The sequence below is a fragment of the Tetrao urogallus genome, assembly GCF_951394365.1.
Source record: "Tetrao urogallus genome assembly, chromosome: 7".
NCBI classification, from domain to species: Eukaryota; Metazoa; Chordata; class Aves; order Galliformes; family Phasianidae; genus Tetrao; species Tetrao urogallus.
In genome coordinates this window covers 32,851,754-32,878,946 of record NC_136820.1, presented here as the reverse complement: position 1 = coordinate 32,878,946, position 27,193 = coordinate 32,851,754, and the positions used below count along the sequence as shown (strand labels likewise).

At 34.1% G+C, this 27,193-nt stretch overlaps 1 protein-coding gene across 1 annotated transcript in view; it reads right to left on the bottom strand.

Moving 5' to 3' along the window:
• The window catches only part of MALRD1 (MAM and LDL receptor class A domain containing 1), a gene marked incomplete at both ends in the record, with an annotated part of 206,527 nt that overhangs the window by 115,398 nt on the left and 63,936 nt on the right, over positions 1-27,193 (bottom strand). Inside the window, 5 exons of the mRNA XM_079538377.1 lie at positions 4,321-4,618; positions 6,359-6,606; positions 9,971-10,184; positions 10,767-10,877; positions 13,881-14,037. Coding sequence (XP_079394503.1) covers positions 4,321-4,618; positions 6,359-6,606; positions 9,971-10,184; positions 10,767-10,877; positions 13,881-14,037 — 1,028 coding nt within the window. The remainder of the gene's footprint in view (positions 1-4,320; positions 4,619-6,358; positions 6,607-9,970; positions 10,185-10,766; positions 10,878-13,880; positions 14,038-27,193) is intronic.

Below are 27,193 nucleotides of genomic sequence, written 5' to 3'. Positions count from 1 at the left end.
TATCTTTAAAAGTCTGCTCATTCCCTATCTGGTTTCATAAATTGCTCTGCATGATACTCAACAAATATGGGCTTGAAAACTATATTGTTCAACAAATACACAAACAACCAATGGAAAAGTCTGGAATGAAAAGCAATGAGAAAAAGTAGAATTTAAACAGCTGCATTAACTATTGACTTATTGGAAGGCAACAAGTTTTTCTTACAGTTCCACATAATCAGAAACGCCTCCTTAAAAGACAAACCATAAATAGAGAACTGGTAAATACTGCATTCATACTCAATTAAAAAGATAGCTATTAGAAGACAACAAAGTAATAGTGTAATGTGCAATACATTATGCTGCAAATATATGCAATAGTAAGCATCTGCTCAAAAAAAAAGTTGAAAACCACTTAGAATATTAAATTGTACCATTATCTTAATTGCAGTAAAGTCCTTAAAAGAAATAGAAAGATCTTTAAAGTAAACACAGACTAAATAATAAAAAAAACTTTTCATCTGGTACTAACCATCATCCTTAACTTCTGCCATGAGTTCTGTTGGATGTGAGCATTATACCTCTGCAGCTGTTATCTGAGTAATAGCGGATTCATGCAGCTGAAGAAAATTTGCCTGGAGCTTTCCTTCCCTGAATTTACTTTCTATGTCCTCAGGTAACCTGCACGGAAATGCAGGTGATGTTTTCCCATAGTATTATCTACCAGAGCCAATTCATTTTGAGTTTAATGTCTTGAATCGAAAATAGTGTCTCTTTAATATCTTTGTCCTGAATAAATGCAGCATACAGGTGCAGGACAGTGTTACTGCTGTTCTATATTCAAAAATTGCTTTGGCCTGGTCAGAGCAGGGAAAACAAGTGAAAGACTGTGGGCCCAAAGTGAATATCTCTAGAAAGAGATTAAATAAATAAGTATATTTAAAAATGAGATATTTTGAATAAAATAATACAATGAAAATGAATTATTTATAAAAAATAAACTGAAAAGGGGTAAAAAGGGAAAAGGGGTAAACAAAAAGAAAATAAAGACAGAGGGCGGTGAATAATGATTCTGTGTTCAGTGGAAGCTGGTAACTAGCGGCATCCCCCAGGGGTCTGTCTTGGGACTGGTGCTCTTCAACATCTTTATCAATGACATAAATGACGGAATTGAGTGCATATTCAGCAAGTTTGCTGATGACACCAAGCTGAGTGGTGTGGTTGACACAGTGGAAGGAAGGGATGCCATTCAGAGGAACTTCAGCAGGCTTGAAAGGTGGGCCTGGGTGAACCTGATGAGGTTCAACATGGCAAAGTGCAGAGTTTTGCACTTGGGCCAGAGGAATCCCAGGTATTTATAGAGACGGGAAGAAGGGGTCCTTGAGAGTGGTCCTACAGAAAAGGATGTGTGGGTCCTATGGATGAAAAACTTAACATGAGCCAGCAGTGTGCACTCGCAGCTCAGAAAGCAAATGGTATTCTGGGCTCCATCAGAAAAGGGGTCGCCAGCAGGGACAGGGAGGTGACTACATCTCTCTGCTCTCGTGAGGCCCCATCTGGAGTACTGCATCCAGGTCTGCAGCCTCCAGTACAAGAAAGACAGAGAGCTGTTGAGAGGGTCCAGATGAGTGCCACAAAGGTAACTGGGTCCTGGAGCACCTCCCCTATGAAGACAGGCTGAGGGAGATGGACTTGTTCAGCCTGGAGAAAACAAGGCTGCGGGGTGACCTCATTGCAGACTTTCAGTACCTAAAGGGAGCCTATAAACAGGATGGGAGTCAACTCTTTGAAAGGGTTGATAACTGCAGGACAAGGAGAAATGGTTTTAAGATGAGGGAGGGAAGATATAGGTTGGATGTCAGGGGGAAGTTCTTTTCTATGAAGTGGTGAGGTGTTGGAAAAGGCTGCCAAGAGAGGTTGTGGATGCCCAGTCCCTGGAGAGGTTCAAGGTCAGGTTGGATGGGGCCCTGAGCAGCCTGGTCTAATATTAAATGGGGAGGTGGTGGCCCTGTCTGTGGCAGGGGATTGGAGATTCACGATCCTTGAGTTCCCTTCCAACCTGGGCCAATTTTGTGATTCTGTGACTGGCAGTGAAATTCATTGTTAAGTGACAGAGAATACCACCATCCAACTTCACTGAGGTGAAAATCCTGTCTCTACCACTACTAAGAAGTGACCACAAAGGATGTATATTTGCAAAACAGTCTTCTAAACAGGAAATATTAGAAACATTAGGAGGATGCATCATGTGCCTCTTTTGGATCTTCCTCCACATCTCACTGATAGTGTTGAAGACAGGATACAAGTCAAAGTTGAACTTAATTATTATCCACAATGTCTATTCCTATGTTCTTAAAGATAATGTAGTTAATCTTTTATTAAGTTGTTGAAAACAAGAAACTTGTTCTCTATAAAAATTAAGCAAACAATCGCTAGTTCTCCCTGTTCATTGCAGAGTAGTCGGACTAGATGACCGACTTTAAAGGTCCTTCCAACTCAAATGACTCTAAGAAATTTTAGCCATGATATAAGCATTTCAAATGTGCTAAAATCCTTGTCTCTGCATACAAGCAGAGAAGTCTAGAAGTCCAAATTTTTGCACTGATCAACACAGTAATTTGAACTGATTTATTTATATAGTTAGACCACAGAGCACTTTACACAGCCCTTATTTGGCCACTCAGAACATTTCTGTTCTGGAGGGAGTACATTTCATATTTTGATTTCTAAGTCCACATTTCAAGCAATGATCCAAACAGATAATACTGTTAAATAGTGCCTGTAAGTTGGAAACCTCAGGGAAGAATGCAGGTTTTTTGGTCCAGGACAAGCAAAAATTGCTGATATAGAAAAGATGGGGTACTACAAGGATGAATTTAGATCATTATCTTAAACTGGTGAATCTACAAAGTTCACAAAATATATTTGAGTTACAACAAAAAATTGTCCCTGATGTCTTTTCTTTTTTTCCTGAGATTTTAGTAGCTTTTTTTATTATATACATCATAAAAGTGTTTTGGAACATACTTGACAATCAAAACCAGAACTTTTAGAGTTTCCAATGTTGCCACAGGGAGTTGCATCTACCATTAAGTAGATAGAGCCTGAAAACATAAAAAAATAAGGAAATCTCAGATAGTGTTCCTCTTGGGGTAATCTTTATATAAAGCTGAACTTTAAAATACAAATCTCATTTGCAATAAATATCTATGACTGTTTTTGACAGAAGTAGGGAGCCAATAGCATGCACTGTAAAGACTTGGACATTTCTCAGGGTATATCTGGAAACCATTACCCATGTTTTTCCAGCTCATCTTACAGGCAGTGCACAGTGCAGTGTTTTTTGGTTTTTTTTTAGGTTTTATATAGTCTCACCAGTGTTATATCCCAGTGCTGGAGCAGTGCTTAATGATACCCTAAAGGGAAGGCTGCTCATTAGTGGCAGTAACAAAGTAAAGCAGCTCACATAAATTAACAATCCATTCTCTCAGTATTCCTTGACTTCAGGAAATATTAATTTTGTTTTATTCATCAGACAGAAGAGATATAAAATGACTTGCCATGGCCATTCAAGGAGTAGGCCCAGGAACAAAATCCATCTCCTAAATTCCTTCTTGGGAGTTTAAATTTCAGCAGCTTTGGTGATAGATGTGGAAGGAGGTCTGTTCTATCAGAGAGAGCTGCTTCTTTGCCTTTCACATCCAAGCAAATACTGTGAATGAACAGGATCAGTGCTTTTAAAAGCAGTGCTTACCTTGGAGACAGAGTAATCCATCCCCATCAGAACACTGTAATTTTGGCAGCATTTTTTCCTAAGTCTTATTTCCTATATGCAATAAGTGAGGATGATGTTAATAATGGTATCAATGTTCATATCGTAACACAAGGGAACAACATAAGTATGGTGCCTAAACAGTAGCTCTCACAGTAGGGATTCCCATTAGCTAAAAAACATTAGAGCCATCCCTGTGTACTTCTTGTTTACCTTAACACAGTGTATTTGTACTGGGCTCTGTCCTACTCACAATTTTTTTACAATAACTATCTTTTACAAGTAAATATTGATAAATAAATCCCACTGAATTGAACAGGATATTGTCTAAACATACATGGCAGAACATAGGCCTTATAGATTCACAAGTATTAACTTATTACTTCAAAAGTCACATTATAAAAATAATTTTATCAACATTTCAAAACGCCACTTAAAAACATGCTGAATTTTAACACATTAGTAAAATATCCATTCTGTTTCTATTTTGAAGGCGAGACAGAAATGAAGACACCACTGCCACATATTCTTTCAGGACTTAGACAGTTTTATCTTTACCAAGAACATACCTGTTGGAGGCAGTGTTGCGGATTCTGCTGGTAAAAACACCTGGGATGGTAAACACTCCTGAGATAATGTGATGTCATCAAGTGCTATGCCACCTTTGAGATCTGTTCCAATTATCCCTTCAAATATGACTTGGAAATCTTCTTTTCCATCTCCAACCAAGTCCAGTGCCTTGCTCTGCCAGAAATTTCCCTGGTTTCCAGTAAGAATAAGGAGGATTTTTTCATATTTTGACATAGTCATCTGGTAGACGATCAATGATCCAACTTGAGCTCCATACATATGGTAATAGAAAAATATCTGTAAGTAAGAGCAGTAGACTCTAGTATGCAGTAGGTGAGTTCAGAGATATTCTGCTACTGTATTTATCCTAATTTTTAAATGGAGTCATGTTAGCAGCACTTTGATTTAATTTTTCAAACAGAATTTAATATATGCACACAAAAATGACTTTTTGAACTATTCAATAAACCAAACTTGGAAGCCAGCATTACAATACTGTGACAGTTAAGACTGCATCTCTTTTAAAAAACTTGCATGTGAATGTAAAGGAAAGAGAATACTTGGTATAAAAACAGAAAAAAAAAAAAAAGAAGAAGAAGAAAGAAAAGCATAGAAGACAGGAGTATTTTTTAAAACAGGAAGAAGAAACTTCTTCTGAGCAGTTTTCTATTGTTAAAAGTCTCTGTGATAGACTATAGCTTATAACTAGAATATTATATAATCTACTATGGAAGAAAAAAGGGCGGCAGAAATACAAAATACTAGCGAAAATAAAAATAAGGGGTCATTGGATGAGAAAACAGTAAGATTTGAGTAAAAATGGGAAAAGAAATTACAAAATTCTAAGGTAAGAAAGAAATATAACATGAAAAATAAAACCACTGAAAAAATAAGCACCAATAACTATTCTCTGTTATTTTCAATTCAAGAGCAAAGAATTGCTTGTATTGCATTGGATTAAAACTTAATCTAATTCAATATTGCTTCTGACAAATATAGAATATTTGCAAGAATTATATATGACCATAAAAGAAGACAATTCATGTTATATTATGGAAGAACTTACCTACAAACTTCTTCCTAGTCTAATGCATAACACAAGCCAGAAAGATTGAAAAATCTATCCTTACAAAAAATAATAGCAAATATTCTGATACCTCTGTAAATATTGTCGGATTATTTTGCCTTTATGTGTGAAGAGCAAAATAATTAGCAAAATAGTAGCATGAATGTTGCTTTTAACCACAGTAGTTTCAAAATTCATTGCCCTAGATTCTAGTGTGACACAACACATGGATCACTGTTTCCATTTACTTTCAACTATAATAATTGACAGAAAGGAGTAAAACAGATTAAAACAGAGAAAGAAAACCAATTCAAACCATGTACAAAATTGTGCTTTCTGCAAAAGTCACTATATTTTCAACATATGGCATCTTCTAAGAGATGCGTTTTGCTAGCTGTCTTATGAAACAGAGAGGTAATTTTAGTAAAGACTATAAAGTAGAAAAACTTTTAATCCTGGTTTGCTAAGAAATTATCAAGCTCAAATCACAACAACATGCTGTAGTGCTTTGTAAAATAAAAGCTTTTTTTCTTTTTCTTTTTTTCCAAACAAGAAAACCATCTGTCAGACAATATATTTTTTTGTAGCTATATTTATTTTTGTAAGCAAGTTGTTATTGTATTTATTCATATTTTCCTAATGAAAGCACAATCCTTTACGTAGTTGTAGCATACACAGGGCTGGTGCTGCATAATGCATATTATAAATTACATATTTCTTTCATTGTTTACTTTATTTAAGTCTCCTGCAGACTACTTGCCTACAAAAATCATTCTTCTCCCAAAACTAGCAAAAAGATTCACATGTTCCTATGATTTCAAAGTGGAAATAAGATCAGGTTCTGATTCTTTCACAACATGCTTGTTTTTAATCAGAAGTATCTCAGTAATTCTGTTTACCTTAGGAGTACTATATATATGTAACCTAGAAATCAAATTCTGCACTCCTGCCAGTATTATATCCCCACATACCTTGCATTTTTTATTCATCCTGCTTAACACAGGGCTAGAAATCCTAGCTTTGTGTCCTGGCAGCTGAAGTAAAGAATTCTTTATAAAAATGTAGTGGCCAGACACTTCTTGCAGTGTATGATCAGCAGCTGGTCCAGTACCCAGTTTAGTAGTACCGCTAGTTCTGAGGTGCCAGTCAAAATCATCATTTTCTTCTTGCTTCCAATCACAAAAATCAAACTCAAAATGACAGCGCCCAATAGTAGCACCTGAAAGATATTTGCAAACACATGAACTTTTTTTTTTCAGAAAGTTAATACACTGCTATCTTGTACACAATTATACGCTAAGAAAAAAAAAATCAATAGAAAGAAAGGAAAAAGCATTCATGAATCTTACTAAGCAGAGCATTTTTTAGTGTTCTAGGATTTAATTATGGTATAGGATAAAACAGAATATATGTGAAATAAATGACCATGCTCTTACTAGTACAGTCAAGAGTGTTATAGGTATAAAAAACAACTAAATACAGCAATCTAAGTCTAGAGGTTCACACGCAGGGATCAATTGGATACTCCATAGAAAATCCAAGACATCTGCAGAAAACCATCCTTTTTTTGGAGGAACACTTGAAAAAAGATACAAAATTCCTATATTTGCAGAAAAGAATCTCATCCAATTAAAAGAACAGAGCGCTATAGAGACACATCCTCCATAGAGGTAAAATGTAACTGTAAGAATGTTAGTTTTGAGCTGAAACAAACCTCTAACTAGTTTATCATGTTTCCAGAATAATTCACACATTTTATTGGCCAATATGCAGATTATCTTCATTTCTCCTTTAATTGTATTTAGTCTATGAAAAAAAAGTCATAATTTTGATTGATTTTTATATGATACATTCAGGCTCTTTACTAGTTTTCCAGTTTTAAATCTCAAAACAGACAGTATGGTCAGTCAGTTGCCCACACAAATTAAGGTTAAGTCAATACACTACTCCAAAAGTCTTATCTGCATATGAGTTTTCCTCTATATCTATAACTTTATTATAATGGTTACACCAATCAAACCTAAACTTGCTGAAATAAGCTGGGATTTTGCCAGAACTTTCAAAAGACTTTGACTGTGCCCTGAATATTTTTACTATTATTTCTGGAAAGGAAAGAGCTTTGAAGTTAAATTGAGGAACTGAATGGATCATCTGATCTGACAGTGTAAGGAATGACAAAAGGTTTCTCCTAAAATGTAAACAAAACCTGAACTTCTTCTAAAGTTCAGCCACATTAAAGTAGCTTTTTTTTTTTTTTTTTTTTTTAAACTGGAATCTTGTCAGAAGTCTCAGTAATGAAGCTGATGAGTTAACATTCAGTAAGTCTATACATGTACCTAAACAGCTCTCTTAAAGCTGAATTCAGGTGGAAGATATTGATTTTCTTTGTAGAGGCCATGTGCATGAATGAGGACTCAAACATTTTCTTAGAACTATGAACTATTAAGCAAAAAAGTAACTTTTTATATTGTTTTATAACAGCGTTACTTTTCAATATCTTTTTCTACAAGTAAAACTCATTCTTAAATGGTAATGCTAATAAAAAAAACCCTTATGTGCTAAATACAATTACAATTTATGAAGAAATTGGTCATCATTTAAATGGAACTGCCCTTGTCTTTGGCCGTATGACCGTATTGCTATGTAATATTTCAGGATCTTAGCTAAAGAAATTCCTTTAATTAGTTGCATAAGTTATGACTCCCTGTGCACATAACAAACATCTGCAGTAGTGATCCATGGAGGCTACTGCTAAAATTTACATACTTTGGATAAGTCTAGAAGGCACATAGTTGGTCGTGTTTTGTAAATGCAATTGGCAGTCATAGCTATATACTGTTTCCTCCACATTCACTTGTTATTCTTTGCCCAATTGATGACTTTACCAGTCTTCTTAGTTTGAAGTTTTCAAGCTGTTGTTCAACAATAACACAGCTCTTCTTTGATGTTTGCAAGGAATGAAAAAACATCACAAAGATCAGAAATCTGTGCTTCCTATCATCATATTCTCTTCAGAGGCAGTCTCTATCATGAAATAAACTGTGAAGAAATAACTAGCTTTTTTTTTTTTTTTTTTAGTGTTAATTAAGGCACTATTCCATCAACCTCCAAAGTCACTTGAGCCAACAATCATTCAGTTTTCTTGCACATGAAGTGACATTGTCAACAGAACTAGAAAATTTAGTTTAATGTTGCAAAACTCATACGAGAGTTTGCTATCTTATGTTCTGCAAAAATTTAAATAATGATTGGAAAGGAAAAGGTTTTTATGGTCACATTTTTATTTATTTCTTTCTTTACCACTTGGACAAAAATGCTGAATTCATTCTTAACTGGGGTTGCATAATGAGCAATCATATGACTTTAATACTCACATGGGGCTGTCTTTGGAGAACACATCACGGAAAATTGATAGGATAGTAATGCTCAAATCAAACCTTAAAAGTCTCCTTTTTCACTACCAAACTAACATTCTGCACTTATGAAATTTACTTTCTTGTCTTAAAATAAATAAATAAATAAGGTTACATTATAACCAAAGAAATGGGTGTCTTGGTGTACTACACTTGCGCATAAGATCTTTCACCAAATTCAGCAAAGAGAATAATTCTCAGTGAAATAATTTAAGATCAGACAAAGAGTTGTTCGTAATGATCTTTTCACCACATTTTCAAATACAAAAAATAACCAATAAATAAATAACTGAAATTGGAGAAAGTAAAAACTTAAGGTCTAATTGCTATCATTGTTACTGAAAATTCTAACAAATAGCTTAGAGATAAGACATCCCTGTTCTAGAAATCAATGAGAAGTCTATTAGTATGAAAAGCACCTAAAAATACAGCCCCTTTGCCATCTCCCTTCACTTTACAGTATATCACTGTTACTTTGTTCATATAATTGTATTCCCTGAGAAACTGATAAATTGTAAACATAACCTCAATAAGAATGAGGCAACTTCTAATAGCATAGCAAACAATGAAGATTTGTTTTTTGAGCATTTTCCAAAATCTTAGAGAAAAAAAAAAAGCATTAGTACTATATAAGCAGCATATTGTTACCCATTTCTCTAGAGAAAAAAAAATTGCTATTAAACACCATCTTTCTTCCCATTACTACAAATGCTGTTTCTTGATATCTCTTGTAAAACTAAAATTTTACAACATTCAAACTGAAATAACTAAGAGACCTCACAATTCTCGAAATATCAAAGGAACCAGGTCCCCATTTCCCAAAGGTATTATGTTTGATATTTTTTTTCCCACTCTTTACGCATTCTTTTCATATGGAAAGCAGATTTTTATTGTGCATTAAAGACCACTGCTTTCTGAATTATATTGAGAAATTCACTAACAGCATTTTTATTTTTCATCATATTATTTCAAACTAAACAATATTAGTTTAAAATCCTTAAAAACCAAGGAATATAATTAAATTATTGCATATGTGTTTGCTGTTTTAAGTGATAGGCTGCCAGTGGTACTGAAGCATTCAAAATTCCCAACAGGCACATTTGTAATAACTATATATTAAAAAATAAATAAAAATAAAAAAATAATTTTTAAAAAGCCCATCATACTTACTGCAAATGGCAGGATTCTCATCTGAGTTATCTGCACAGTCATTTACAAAATCACACAGTTGATCCTTCGGAATACAGTACTTGTTGGCACAAGTGAATTCCTCTAATGTGCAAGGTCTGCCTGAGATGAGCAAAGGGGAACAATCTTCAAAGGAGATATCATCCACTGCCACGTCTCCCATGTAACTGACACCACGTTTTGCCCTGAAAATAACCTAATAAAAATTACAAAAATATTAGAATAAAACACTAATTAGATATACTTGAAACATAAATAGAACAGACAACAATGGTCCTTGTAGATCTTGGAACATGAAGTGTTATGTTCTTACTCTCATAGTGCAGTAAGCTTGTGCTTACCTGTAGAAGTTACTCACTACAGTTACTGAAGTTATCTAATATCAACCATGTACAAAAAAAAAAACAAAACAACAAAGAAAATGAATAAGTCAAACAGTTACCAGTCCCTGCTCTTCCCGAGTTAATAGCAAAGAATTTCACTCCTGCAAACTAAGCCTGAAAAGTGTTAGTCTGTCACTAGTAATTTCCATAAATGTTAAAAGAAATCTGAAATTCAATTAAAGGGCATCCAAGACAGAAGTAGTGGGCAATGTAACATTTTTAAATGTAGCATAGAATCAGAGAATCATTTGAGTTGGAAAGGACCTTTAAAGGTCATCTAGTCTAGGATAGGTAGAATATGTTTATGTGGCAAAAAGGGAAACAATAGGGAAACGCAGAAGATAAAAGTATCTAAAGCCAGTTTTCTGGAGAGCATGTGAAATACAAATACACACCTGAAAATCTGAACGAATTCCCAAGAACACTTCGGCTCTATTCCATTTTGGACCTTGGCTGCCACTTTGAGTCCATAACGTAGAAGTCTTATTACCAGTTTTACAGAGTAGCTAAAAGGAAATTCAGGTCACAAAAAAGTTTTTCCATTACAAACTCACTTCATGTTTCTCAACTTTGTCCAAAGTATCTTCTATAATTTAATTATATACCACCATTAAATATCAGGTGCAAAGGGATTGGTTGATATAAACCACAGTTTGATTAAAATGATGCTTTAAAACTTTCTTATCTACTCACAAACACTTTCTGCTCAGGTATTTAACTGGACTAAGTTACCATTTAACTTAGCTGGAATGTCTAGTCACAAATAAAAAGTGTTCAACAAAAGGTCAAGATTCATTTGTAAAACATGAAAAACAAAATTAACAAGTTACTGAAAAATGTAATAGTTTGTGCATCCATTAGACTGCATTCAATTGCTCCATCTAAGTTCCAAGAAAAATGTTATGCCTTGATTCTGTATCAAACTTTTTTTCTCTTCTACAGAAAAAAAAAAAAACAAAAAAAACAAAAAAACTTATTCTTTCCTGCTAACATCCACAGTTTATCTTTATGAACAACAGAAGACTATTTTAAAAACCTGTTGAACTAGAGAAAGCTAACACTTCAACATTAGCACAAAATCCACAGTATTCTTTGTTACAACGTCTTGAACATCCAGATTCAACCGAGCTAAAAATAACAGCCAGATGGGAGTGTGATGAAGTGCGTTAAGTCTTGTTTCCAGGCAACATTCACAGAGATAGACATCAGTTCACCAGTTGCCTGCACCAGTTCTGCTTTCAAGGATTTATTGCTATTCTGCATAATCTTCTTAGGGCAGCCCCAACATTCTTTATCTTAATGAAGAAAAGGACTTTGAAAATTTTCGCAGTCCCAAGAGTTTGTATCATATTCCATAACAGGTAAGCTTTGGCAAGCAAATAGCAGATCCTGGAAGCTGAAGAGCTTCCAGTCCAGAGGAAAAAAGAAACAGGTGTAATATTTTGAATAGAATAGAAAAACAAAGTGACATCTGGCTTTATAGAAAAGAAAAACTGCTACAAAAAAGACGAATTTTAAGGAAAAAAGATAAAAATAGAGAAAAACGGGTTTCATGTATTATTTAAGATGATTATGGAGTACTGAATAATAGATTTTTCTTACTCTTATGCAGATACTGTATAGGTATATCTATATAGAAACATGAGATTATATATAGAGCAATACATACAATTTCACACAGACTTTAAATTATTTACAAAATTATAAATCCAATTCCTTTATCAGAAGTTCATGTGTTCTCTGATATCATGCTGAATGTTGTAATTTTATGGTGAAACATGGCCATAAATTCAAGTCCCATCAAAATTTAGGCCTTCTCTTGTACCCTAATCTAACCGAAAGACCTGTGCATTTAAATTACTTAGCAAGCTACTGAAAACTGACTGCTAATTCTTTGTTAAAGTTATCCATGCCAAGTCAGAGAGCAGAAAGTGAAGAAAAATAGTTCCAGCTAATATTCAAGTGTAGGTTGCACAATAATGCGACAACTTATAGGTGTTTAACTTATAGAACCACAAAAAGACATTCATGCATTTGAATAGCAGGAGTCTTCAATATATCCTAGACAACATTTCATGCCACGGATGTAAACTAACATGCAAAAATCCAAACTTACGAATTAAATAAAATGAGGAAGGCATGGGAGAGAAGACTAATAAAAGCAGTAACAAATCTGCAATGTTCAACCACATAAGATTCACATTCATATAAGACTTATAAAACTTAAAAGAAAATAAATTATCTAAATAATTTTATATTCCAAATTATTTCTACATTTATAGTTAATTGAATAATTAAGCAATTGAAGTAAAACAACAATTAACAATGTTTAAAATACAGTGACTTTGTGATTTGGCTTTGGTATATCTTAAAAATTGATTAAGCTGTAGATGGAAAAAAATCTATTAAGTAATAGAGTGAAATTGTGGTATCCTACTAGAAACTATAGCATCACAAAATAAAAAGAGTTGGAAAATACCATTAAGATCATTCAGTGCGACCATCAGCCCATCCTCATCATGCCCACAGACCCACATCCCCCAGTGCAACATCTCCATGTTTCTTGAACAACTCCAGGGACTGTGACTCCACCACCTCCCTGATAAACTAAAATCTGAGCACTTGTTGATGTCCTAGCAAGATCTCTATTTTCTCATGGGAGAAAAAAATAAATTAATTGTTTAATAGTAGGTTAAGAATATATAAGGTGTGCTTCCTCCGAGCAACTAGCTAATCAGATACACAGGCTGGAGAACACCATATCTTAGTTTTTTAGTATCACACATTTTAGTTTAATTGGCCACATTATTTTGAGTATTTCAAAAATCCATCTCTGATGCTGTAAATTATTGTGTAACACTCATGGGAACTTGCATGATTGTTACTCTGATGCGTGGAGAACAATATTCTTGCTTTATTCAGTTACTTTGCAGTGACATTTTTTATCTATAAGCTGCTGAACAAAACAGATATCCTATCAATAAATATTTTGATTTTAACTGGAGTGAAGAAAAGGGTATGAATAAAAAAGTTTGTTATTGTTAAGTCATAGAAATAGAAGTATGATTAATCTTTGAGAAATAAATGTTACACTTTCAAATGAATAACATAGCAATAAGAAGTTTCAAATGTCAAAATGAATTTTCATACAATTACTTTTTTTTCAAACTCCTACATTCATACAAAAACCTAAATTTCCAAATATCTATTGCTGTTTTTCAGTGTCAAGAGTTATTATGCATTTCAAGGCTTTTTTCTTGTACCGAAGTTCCAGACTTGGCACATGCTTAAAGATCATCATTTTAGTTTGTTGTAAAATGTTTTTCACAGCATACTCAAGCTAATGCTTCCCTCCAATCAAAACATATTGAGAGCAGTAAAGCATTAGCAATTGCTCATTTTCATTAACTGACAGCCTGGACGCTAATGAAACTAAATGACAAGGCATTAATTTCCTCCCATAAATTTCAGACAGTAAGAATGAAGGAAAACAAAGTACACCTCCATACCTCCAGAGAGCCTATTGTTGAACCATTCATATGGTTCCAAAATGTAATTTTGCAATGGGGTCCTGTAAAGGAAATGACTGGTGTAACAATATCAGCAGTGCAACCATATTCTCCATTTGAGCTGTCAGCAAACAGATATATGCCTTCTTCAGTATTCCTGTCCAGAGAGAAAAGGTTTTCTTTATTAAAAAAAGAAAAAATAAAATAAAATTAAGTTGCAGTTGCATTGAAGTGGTAATATTTCCTTTACATATATTACATTTACTATCTGGGTACCTGGATGCCTTTTAATTCATCAATGCATTGCCAGAATGGCACAGAATCCCTTGAAAAGGCATTTGGTACTTTTGTATCATATCTGAAGAAAGAAAATCACAGAGCTAAGTCTTCCTTTACACAGGGTCAGATATCTGAGCCTGGAGGGACTTTTAGTCCCTTACATCAGCGAAATCAGCGACCTACTCAAAGCTGGTGTACATATGGACATCCTCCTGGCTTGGAGGTAAAATATTTCAAGACACTGGATGAAATTCTCTATGCTGAGAAAGATGACACTGCCTTTGTGGTGTGGATCAGACTTTGAGTGTATACTGAGAGACAGTTTTAGGGTTTCAGGTTGCTGAGATTAAGTTCCTAAAAAAGTTGCCTTTCAAAGACAATGCAGCTGTTGACCAAATAAAAGATTCTGTTCTCTTTTTTTGCAGAGTTGCACAGAGATACTGCACAATCAGTGCTTCATTAAGCCATGAATGTTTCCAACAGGACCTTACAAACTTGATGATGGAATCTACGTTTTAAAAATTTCCTTACCTGAAATATCTTCATTAGAGTTTCTTGTATTTTCTGTTTGCCTGTTGGTGTATTTTTTTTTTTTCAATCTAGTAAAGTGTCTGTGAAATCTTGTTGCCAAATCTTTAAAAATCTTAAATATACATATTTTTTAATTTCTTCATTGCTTATCTGAAAATGACTCCTCTCATATTGCAATGCCTACACTGAACTCATGACTGACTACTTGAATGATTAAAAAAACCCCGAAGTTAGTGTATACAGGTTTATTACTGTAAACTTACAAAAATGGCAGATTAAATGTATTATGATAATTTGCATGTAGAAATAATTTCAAGAGTCAACTTATATTAATTATAGCTCATCACGCAACATGGAGACTGATGAATTCTATCATTCAGTCACTTTAGGAGTAGAACATTCTAAACACGTGACATAGAATAAAATAGGGTAGAAACAAGCAAAATTATATTACACAGCAATTTTCTCTAAGGATTTGAAATCCTTTAATAAATTCATTAATCCTTAGAATCACAGGTGGAAGAACTTTTGACAGATCGACAGACTGCAAACAGCCTAATCTTCCTGGATATCTGAGGGTAATATTTCACCAATATCTCCTTATCTTTTCTATAACTTTTGGCTGATCTTAAGCATGTATTTAAATGAAAACCTTTTTCCATCTCTTCCTCTTTCTTGACAATTGGATGTAAAAATTTTGCTTCATAGGAAAATTAAAATCTGGTAATAGCAGTTGATAAAGAAAAAAAAAAAAAACAAATAACAAAAAAACCCCAGCTTTTGTCAAATAATTGCAAAACAACATCTAGGTCATTGTTACACAGAATACTGCTTCCATCTTCCCTGGTCTCATATTTGAAAAATTAACAGGAGATCTGCTATAGTCTTGGAAAACTAGAGAAAATATACTGAGAGGTGAAAATATTAGAAAATTTTGATAGCAAAAGTCGTTTTGGTACAGAAATCCCAGGTTATTTCCTTCAGCAAGGTAATGTAATTATTAGAATTTCCATTGGTCAGAAAAATGGGAGCACTTTTAATTACCTGCAATACAAACTTTTACTCATTATGCACTTCCTGGAGGCTTCCCAAAACCTTATCTAACACGCAAGACTGAGAAAATCATTCTATTTGCAGTTATTAGGAAGGATGTGTGTAAAATAGTTTCAAAGGTAAAAAGGAATAGAAGTGGATTATTGCCATAACATATCTATAGCATGGAAAGATGACCCACAGCTGTAAACTGCTGATATAACTGCTGTACTTAAATAGAGAGGGGAGTACTACTAAAGTATCTCATAAAATGAAGGAATTTATGCAGGGAAAGATTACATTGTTTTGCAGACAGTTTCTTACATGTTAACACCAAATGGATAAAATAAAGCACATTTTTTAAAATAGAAATGAAATACACTCAAGAAGTCATGATCAACAGTTTTACTACCACTTATATTATAGAATTAACTACTCTGCAAGATTGTAATGTCATTTCTTATAAAAGAAATGCCCAAAATTTTTGAGAAAAAAATAACAAATCTTTTTCTAAGCCATGTAGAAGAGGATACTTTGAAGGAGTAAAAATTCTATAAATACTTCTTGAAGTGTGAGGCAAAACTGCACTTTGCAAAGATCAAACATTTTAATGGGCTGGGAATCTTTGATAAAGACAAGAGCTGCCAGGGAGAAGAGTAATGATCTGGAATTCTGAATCCTCTCCACAATTTTATTTTTGTTTTCAGAAGCAAAAGACAGAAGTGGCCCTGAAGCTTTTCTTTTATTGCTGTATCATGGCAATGTAGACATCTTTATAATTACTGCATGAATTTACATAAGTAGCATAAGTATTTGCATATGAACTACTGCAAAAGATATGCTCAAAATATAGAAAAACATATACTTACCAAATTACCCGAAGGCTTGTATGACTCCAAAATAAAGCAATTAAAATAGCTTTTCCTAACAAGCTGCAGTGACAGCTGAAAACTTTGACACATATACAGTTACAAATATTTCCAAATAATCTGCATTTGGTATATTTATTTTTTTTTCTTTCTTTCTTTTCTTTCCTCTGAAGAAATCTATTCCTTCCAGGTAGGAATACTGAATTTCTTCTATTTTTATCTCATTTCTGATTATTCTACCAGTTTTGTCTGGCAGTACAAGAACACTGAATTCTCTTCGGGTCTACAAAAATATTTTAAAATTCAGAATTTAATTGTCATCCGGAATTCATGTCCTCAGTAGCCCAAGAATGCCCAAATTTCCCCAAAAAAAGAACAAAATTTAAAACCAATACGAGAAGCAAAATCAGGGATTCCTGCACTGTGGCCTAAGAATGTTGTACAGTACTGAGAACAACATTCAAGGGGGCTGAGTTGAAAATAACAAGCAGAATGAAAAAGATCTGAAAACATACTCAATATTCTGGCTGTAAAAGCTGTTGCGAGTTCAGAACAGTCAGTGAGATCTGTTTGAATGAGCAACAGATTACAATCAACAGTATGATGAAAATTCAGACATCCATCTCTTACTTGCTGTCTTTGACTGGATCTTTTTCCTGAAATTTGACCAAAATCACATCTCTATCTGGATAATTAAAGAACCTTGGGTGATACACTTCACTGGGTGATGCCTGTTGAGCAAAGGAGTGTGCGCAGTTGAAAAAAATGTTAAGGATGTATGGGAAAGTAAAGAGAAAGAGAAAGATCAGAAGAGGCTGGATAAATATGTTTCTGCTGTCTTCACTCCTCTGACTTACCTATGTTGTTATTTAAGTTCACACTTTCCTCATACTTCTAGTAATAGCTACTTGGTGCATTGCCCATCATGCACATTGTTTCTGCCAGGAGGCAGCACTTAATGTGGAAAAGAGAGAGTTTGAGGCCAGTGGCCAAGGTTTTATTCAAGATGTATAATGCTTGTGAATCTGAAGGAAATTTGGAAGATCATGCTTCTATAGTAGAGATGAAGAGAAAGGAGAATGAGAGAACATCACATCGTTTCTGTAGTATCTGTATTTGCTATGCATTCACTATCTGCACCAGAAATAGTTTGATTACTTATCTTTCAGTAGATTATATAGGATAGCCTAATACAAATCATAACATACAAACAGAACTTTTACAGCCTGTCTTAAAGTGACTTATATGTAACATATTCATTGGTTTCAAAAGGGCCCTTTCCTGAGCGAAGGATTGCAGCTGTGAAAATACTATCGCAGAAAAAGAATCAATATCACAACAGCTTAGGTTGGAAAGGAGCCTTCAGATCATCTAGTTGAAACCCTCTCCCGCTATAGGCAGGGACATCACCCACTAGACTGAACAAGTAAAATGAGTAAGTTCCATAAATCTTACAGGATAATGAGAACTCCAATAACTTAATCAATTCCACTGCATAGAAGAGGAAGATTTTCTGCATGAAACACTTCCAACCACTTAAATTCTAATAGGCTTTAAATAGACAGTAACTCAAATCAATACTGAACAACTAGAAAAAATACATATATTTCAGGATTTTCAATGAAATTTAAACATTTCTGTAAACTTTTCTTATAATAAAACTGAAAGGAATCAGAAGTCAGGAATGCAAATCCTTACTAATAGAATTTTGTGATAAATTTAATTTCAAATACTGGTAATTTCCAAAAGAAATAACATTTTGCTGTCATTTTAAAAATACTTTATCTAGTCACCTCCCATTTCATTAGCATTTAGCATTCATAAGTAATTAACTTAGAACAAAAAGTAGTACTGCCATGCCAGCTGCCATGTCATAATGTAGACATTATGGAAAATAATGTTCCAAGAGCTTCTGTTACAAAAGCTATCTTTTAGCTAGGTTTACAAAAAGTTGCCTATACATTTCTGACTTCCACAAATCTACTTCTTCTGAGTCATTTTGGATTAGTTTAATATTTCTTTTTTTTTTTTTTTTTCCTTATGCCTTGCATGTGAAATTACTATAAACCGATCAAGCTCTTCTACTTTATTAATATTACAAGAGCATCCTGCATCTCAAATATCTTATTTTCTCCTTGGACCAATGTTCATTTAGATATTTGCATCTGCAGATGTTCAGTCTTTCTTTAAACCTAGTTACTAAACTAGATTTCTGCACTAATAGGGACATAAAATCAGTGTTCTTTAAAAGTCATATAACTATGGTACATGAATTTACCAGTTTACCTCTCTACTATACTTTTCATTATTTGCTTATTATACTGTATGGCAAAGCTCTGGTACAGAAAATTTTGCAGGTGTTATTGTGAAAGCCTTATTGATCAGGAATTTCTTCGTCTCCCATGGGAAGAGTCTTTGTATCCCATGATTTTCTAATCAAAATCTCAAAGTCATCACTGCATCCCAAGCACATTTTAAAACTGGATCAGGTGCATGGATTGAGCAAAGCTTAGAATTGCCTTTTTAGCACTTATCAAATTCAATATTTTTCTCTAAAAAACATTTCCATACTTGCTTTGGATTCATTAAACACACACACAAAAACTGCTTTTAAATATGTAAATAAATTTACTGTTTTCCATCAGTTTCTCATCAACAAATGGCTTCCATGTCTTAACTGAATTACTTTGATGGCTGCGTATAATACTAGATTATTTTTCCAGAAACATTTATCTGAAATTTGCTACTAATGATATAAGGAGATGCTAACAAACAAACTATGCTGAAGTCAAACAATAATTTTAACCTGCAATCTAATAATACCTCAGACTTCTTTACTGAGGATGGCTTATTTCTCTGAAATGCTGGTACAGTCACCAAAAATTCAAAGTTGAGCTTCTTGTTCTACAGAGGAACAAGGGGAGACTGGAGACATTTTGCATTTCAGTGCAATATTATGTTGATGTTTTTTTTTCAGAGTGCACTACAACTGCATGTCATCCTCATATTGTTAAAGAGCTGTAACCAGATGAAATATTATGTATTCTCAGATAGTACTTTAGAAACAGAGAGAAGAGGCAGGAGAGTAGAGAACTGGTGAAAGAATGGAAATCAGTAATACTATAAACATTTTAAAATACATTTATTTTTGTTGTCTCATTACCTTTTTCCCCAAGTCTCTATTCTGATGTAACATTTACACATTCAACTCAAGAATCACAAGAACTGTACATACATAAGTACAATACACATGGGAGACAGTGGTAAACACATTCACTGTAGCACATACAGTAAGCTCCTCTTAGCATGGCTGAAATACTCCTTTCCTTTCATTTTCCATATTCTAGGTGGTACAATAACCACATTCTCAAAATAAGCTGTTGAGCCTGTAAGACTTAATTTTGCATTTTTCACTTCACTACAAATAGGGTTCTCGACTGAGATAGATAGATATGCACACACAGTTATCTAAATGATACTACTGAGAACAGCTCTATGGAGCATAAAAACATTACATAAAGCTCATACCTCTCTTTCACTTATACCTAAGTGTAAGTACCTCTAGTGCTCTCAGCTATCATTAATCCTCTCAGAGTTTTAAAGATTTGTTTTAATGTATTGTAATTAATTTCTGCGCTGCCAAGAAATTCCTGCTTGAAAAAATAACAGTCAGCACAGCCTAAACAGAAGGAGACAAGAAGTTTAACATAAATAAATCATATTGAAACACATCAAACTCTTCAGACACTCATCAATACAAAGTGACAAACACGGAATTGGTGTAGTAAAAACTTCCTGTGGCATATTGCTATGAGGTATGATTTTGTATTCAGGATGTCATTTCTTTTGGCGAGGAAGATTTTTTTTGGTGCTTCTGGTTGGAATGTAGACAATTTGCCCATCAGCCATTTCAAATTTGTTCTATACATTTTAAATGCATTGAAGCTGTTTGGGGGATTGTCTCTGTAAAATAGGGATTCTGATTCAAGGATGCAAATTCGGAAAGTTTTTCTTTTTCGTTTTTTAAAGTAAATTAATGAGAAAAAAAGCTGTAATTTCATTGCTGTTAGCACACTGTTAAGAAGTATATTGCTTGTTAAAATAGTAAGAGAAGCAGAAGTCTCCTCTAGAAGACTTCTAATTAAAAAGAAAAACAAAAAAAAAAACAACAACACAAAAAACACAAAAAGCACACCCATGCTGTCCAGAGTATATCACGAACAAAGCTGTAGAGAAAAAACTGTAATTCTACAAAGGAATCATAATTACTTTTTGTAGATTAATCTGTCACTATTAATCAGATAAGAATAAAAGAATACAAAGGGCCGTGCAGATTTGGCTGGAGAACAGACTGGAAATTTACGTGTTTTTTATAGTAATAGAATGTAATCACAGCAGAGGAGAGACGATTGGAGGTAGTAAGTCAGCCCTGGGACAATTTTGTGTTTCGTGCTAAGGGCCACACTCCCATAGTACAGCAATAGGAACCAGCATTAGCTAAAATTAGACTGGAGCTAATCAGTACTGATATACCATTTATAGTCAGCAGCACTGACATACCATTTATAGTCAGAGAAGAGAGCACTCAATGCTGAATAAACCTCAAATCTGATGCGCTTCAGATTTCATTCTGTTTCACTAGCTGAGCAGGACCTCACGGAAGTAGCAGCCACCGTTTCAAAAACATTAGATCTCTTGCTCAGGCAAATCATAATTGCTGCATATTCCTGTACAGCTGTGCTTTTTGCAAGGATTGTTCATTTGCAAATTTTGAAAATCTCTATACTGAACTTATATATGTTTTTTCAAATATCACAACTACTCTTTGAAATCGCATAATATGTTGGGTACATTAAGAGCAGAAATTGTATCACTGAATTAAGGTTTCCTTAGAATATCAGAAGGCTAAAGTAACAGATCTTGTGACATCCAGGAACTCAAGCCTAATTAATTTAGCAGAAAATAAGCATGCCTTTATAATTGAACATTAGAGCTAAGATGTTTTTAACTAGCCCAATCCCCTTTTCTACTTTTTGCTTTGTTCAGTCAGCGTCATTGTTCTCAGAAAATATCTGTTCAAACTCTCTCAAGATTTACCAACAGCACTTAAAACTACTGCAGCATTACCAACTCACAAAGCAAATGGCCTCAGAGATGAAAGACCTTGTGTTTTGATCATAACATACAAGTCACCGAATGTTAGTTGGATTTTCTCCATTGGAGATTTTAGCCTCATGGCTTCTGACTGACACAGAGCTGAGATTAATTCACGGTGTTTCCATGGCTCATCTGAACCTGCCACAACTCGTTAGCATTCTGTCATATCTCCATAAATCCTGTGAGGTTGAAAGCAAAGGGAAACAATGAGAATGAATTTTCTTCTCAAATAACTAAGCTTAGGGTGAAAAAGTCAATCTAATTTCTAATTACTTTAGGCATTAGCTTTAATTAGCAATTTTATACATTTCAGCATAGTAAGGAATTGTACTTTGCTGTAAAAACTGCTTAACAAATATATTTTTATTTAGCATCAAATGTCTAATACCTATGGTCTTTTTAATTGCTCTACTGTCACATCAGATATTTACCAGCATGCACAGTAAAGCAGCATTTATGATACTTTGCCAGTACTTTAATGAAGTAACACAAATTAGTCCTTGTTTCACAGCCACTTTGAGAACAAACATACCTTATGCTGCACCTTGTTCAAAAAACACTGCAGAAGTAAATCTATTTTCTGTACCTTGATTATCTGAATGAATTGTCACAAACTTTTTTCCTGATCAATGATCTAATCAAGATTTCTAGAAAGGCTATAATTACTGTACAGTAATATCAAATAAATAATAAACACAACAGTAGTAATATGTTACATTGATCTTTTTGGATAGATAGGAAGACTAAATTTCTTTTTTTAAAAAATGGCTGAATCACCTATATGAGAGAATATGTCTCTAAGTGCTTATAAGGCTAACAGAACTCATCTTCCTGTGACACCTACATAGCAAGTCACTCTAGGGAAAACATGAGAGTATATGTACTTTTGAGAAATGAAACTGAAATCTTCTATGCTTTTAATGAGAGATCTGCACATAAGAACATGAATGTCTGAGGGTCAGCATCTAAACTTCACATAGACAGAACTATTGTTATGTGAATCTAAGATTCAGATGAAATGATAAGTATAACAGTAGTAAAAAAGCCAGTTTAAGATACATAAATGAAAGAATATTAACTATCCTGGAGAAGACTTCATCAGGACATATGGAAGCCCAATCCCAGTATCGCAAAAGGATTTTAAAAGCTTTTATATTTTGGGCTTAAAGTTCCTTGAACGATGAAGATGTCTGGAAAGAAAAACAAAGCACTAGTATGAAGTTAGTTGGAGGACAAGACAACTTGGAAAAAAAACTCTCCTACAATGGTCAAGGAATTATTTGTCTTTGCTAAGAGTGTTGAGAGAACGGAGATCACCAGCTACCTTTCTGGTAACGCAGAAAGCAGCTAACAATTGCAGAAACTGGAGGAGAGGTGGCCTTTGTTCCCCCCTCTTTCTCCAGTTTAGAACTTTTTTTTTTTTTTTTTTTTTTGCCTCCAATTTCCAGATTTGCACATCCTTCCAGCCAGGCACTAGCAGGCTGATGCAGCAGTGATTTTCTACTTTTTGTTCTCATGTCCTTAGACCTGCAAATACTGTGACAGCGATGTATCTATTAAATCAGGTTTCCCACAGGGTAGAGATTACTACTTAAGAAACAGGAGTTAAGATGTTATTTTCTTTCATGTCTCATTTTATACCTTTCAGTTCCCTTTGATAGGGGAAGAAAAAGAAAAGAAAAAACAGATGTAAAAGGAAAAAAAGACAAGAATAAAATTATAGATATCAGTGGAATTTCCCAAAAACTACCCAGTAATATTCACACCCAAAGTCACCATCTAATCAGCATTCAACATTTGCTGTAGATCATCACAGTGTGCTTCAATAGCCATAAAAGCATTTTAAGCAGAGAAAAACAAACAAACAAAATATAACAGTAGGGAGATCCTGATGAAATATAGCTAGCTCTTAGCTTCTGTTACAAGAGTGTTACAGGGGAAAATATGCTGTAAGAGAGAGTGCTAAGTTGGGAGATTGTTGACTAAGCTGGCCATTTTTCCCTCTAATCCCTTGTTTTGTTCTTATTGCTATTGGCTCGGTTCTTAAATAAAAAGAAAGCCTCACTTTTGGTGTCAGCGCATCCCATCAAGTATGAACAGACCAAAAAAATCTTTCTGCATGTAAGCCTATCTCACGAACACTGATTCCTTGCACAGTGATTTTCAGGTCAAAGTTAATCAGGTCTGTGTCCCCTTCGCACCAAATATTTAACTGTACTGAAGAACAGTTTTGGAAACTACCTATGATTTGCCATGCACCAAAAATGTATTCAGTGTAATTTCAATGTTTCTTTTCTTATTACATCTCTGTCAGGGACAATGACACAGAACAAAGGAGATCTGTGCATGTAATAAAAGGATGGGTTTTGTTATATTAATTGAAACAGTGTATAAAAAATAAGTGCTTTTAAGTAGTTAAATTCAGTTTTCTTCCCTTTTCTTTTTTTTAAGAATTAGTGCCCTCTGGGACTACAATTTTTTCATCTACAGTGAAGTTCTTAGACTCTCAGCTCTCTTTTCAGCTGTCAAAAACTGTTTTAAAGTATATTACTTTGAAGACTTTAAATTTTCCTAAGGTAAATTCTGATAATGATTGTCTGAAAAGCAAGGCAGATGTGTTAAAAACAGTTATCAGGGGAGTTACTTACAGAGTAATAATTATTATGTGAGCATAGAATTTTTGTTCTATGTACTTCTTGGTTTTGCTTCATTAGATTTGATGACTTTTTAGGTATGAATTATCACATCAATTAAGTGCCTACAATGTTTTCAATTAACAGTTGTACCCAAATATCACTGCTAATGTCAAAGAATTTGCTATTCCATTACCTAGATTTTCTCAAATAAAAATAACTATTTTCAGTTATCTTTTTGCTTTATGTCCATATTTAACCATATAGAGGTTAATATCTTCATTATTATGGCATTTAAACCCAACTGTGATAAGGAATTCCTGTTTTCTAAGTGTTGAAACATGCCATAAGATTTCTATATTAATACACACACACATACTGGTCATTTCAGTATACAATGAAGGTCACCTAATTCTTTGCAAAACATTTATCAACATTTCTATAGCTCAAGCCCATGACTGTTGGGCAACCACAGCAGAATTCCATAACAGCTTCTGTTCCTCTAGGCGTTGGGGTTATATACAAGATGCCCAAGTCAATTTCTCAAATTGTTAACGTAATTCACTTAATGTAATTACAGGTTCAAATGTACACACCTCTTCCTTAAAATTAATCAGCGTATGTCTGAGTGGCCCAGATGTATAATCTATGAGAAACTGACAGTTTGAGTCTCCAGCTATTCACAGAAATTCTGCTGAAAGATCACTGTAAATTCATAGAATCATAGAATGGCTTGGATTGCAAGGGACCTCAAGGATCATCACATTCCAACCTTGTTGCCACAGGCAATGTTGCCAGCTGCTAGAACAATTACTAGACCAGGGCCCCATCCAACCTGGTCTTAAAGACCTCCAGGGGCATATTCGTAATGTCTTTTGCAGCTTGTGCCAGCATCTCACCAGTATCTCAGTAAAAAGCCTTCCTCCTGAAATCTAATCTAAATCTCCCTTCCTTTAGTTTAAAACCACTCCCCCTTGCCCTATCACTATATACCCCCATAAAAAGTTGATTTCCCTCATGTTTATAAACTCCCTTTAAATATTAGAAGGGCACAGCGAGGTGTCCCCACAACCTCCGCTTTTCTATCTTCACAGGAGAGGTGTTTCAGCTCTTTGATCATCTTCGTGACCCACATCTGGACCCTCTCCAAAAGTTCCACATCTTTCCTGCGCTGGGGGCCGTAGGCTTGTATGCAATACTCCAGCTGTGGCCATGCAAAGGCACAGTAGAGGGGAACAATCACCTCCCTTGGCCTGCTGGCTACAACACTGTACTGTAATCCACTCTTGTATCAGAATGAATCTAATAATTTCTATCCAAAACTACTGTGATTTAATAAGAAAATACATAATGTTACAGCTCATTTCTCATCTAAACCCATGTAAATTTTGGGGAAAAAAATGAGAAAAAAATATTTTAGTGTTTTAATTCAACAAAGCATTGTTCCATATTTCCTGCTGTAATCTGGAATCCTCATGATTCCATTCTCATCTATAAATAGAGAACGGGTAAACTGCAGACCAAATTACATCAGTTACATCCAGTGTAAAAGATCTCAACTATAATACATCACTGTTGCCTCAAAACTACAACTTACTTCCAATTTTATCAATTCTTTACAATATATAGTTAGTTTCATTAAATCTGCAAAATTGGGTGAAGAAAGAGTGATATTTCCAGCACAAATCTGCAGTGAAAATTCTATGAGATGACTTATTCAGCATATGTATAGTGCTTCTATTAGCTAATATATAACACTTAAACAGCAGCCAGTGAAACATTTGGCAGCCAATTTGTCTTAAATACTTGCACTTTTTTATGGAATACACTTCCTTCATCTATACAATCTAGAGACTTGGAAACAATTGCATAATATCGTAATTGTGGGGGATTTTTTGTGTGTGGTTTTTTTTATTTTGGTTTTGTTAGTGATGTATCAGGAATTTTTGTCTTTATGGTGTTTTTTATTTTAATGAAGTACACAATAATCATAATGAGATGTTTCCTTTACAGTTAGAGAAATAATCTCAGGCTATGGAAATGTAATATAAATCTCATTTTAACCTAGCAGATACATAGCAATGCTTTTTTCTTTTTTGGTGTGATTTTAACTTGAAGTCTATTTTTGCACTTTAAGGACTAGTATAGCAGAAAGCAAATACACTTATTGCTACAAATAGGCAAATATTTTTCTGTTTGGGTTATTGAGCATCAGTGGCACTGTAAGGAAAGTTCCCAATTAGATTAAGTGAACTTGCACGAAATTGAAAGTTTCTTACAGTTAATACATGTGCTACTCAAACTCAGGAATTTTGTTTTAATAATTTTTATTTTTTGCTGTATTAATGCATCTTTAAATTGTCTTCTTTTTTTTTTTAATTATTTTATATTTCAATGAAAAAAAGCTAATTCCTCCTCTTTGAATGAAGCCAAAAGTACGTCTTTGGAGGGAATGAATAATCAGCACAAACAATGTCTAGAATCCAAAACAGATTTAGAAAGCTTCTCTGGGAGAGCAGAATGCTACATGTTCCTCCTGTATCATTAACATCTAAAGAACACTTTTAGATAGTTTATTGGTATTAGGTAAAATTCTAACCTCCCAAAACAATTACTTCCATTTTTGAAAATACGGTAATGAGCAGCATGTGTACAGACTGCTGTTTTCTACAGAGTAAACCTGTTGACTCAAATAGTCAAGCTTCCAAACTCCTTCCTGAACAGTCTGCTTCTCAGACGGACTGTAGAATTTTGAACTTATTTTACACTTTCTGCCTGTTTTCTGTAAAAGGGAAGCCATTTTTAAACTTTC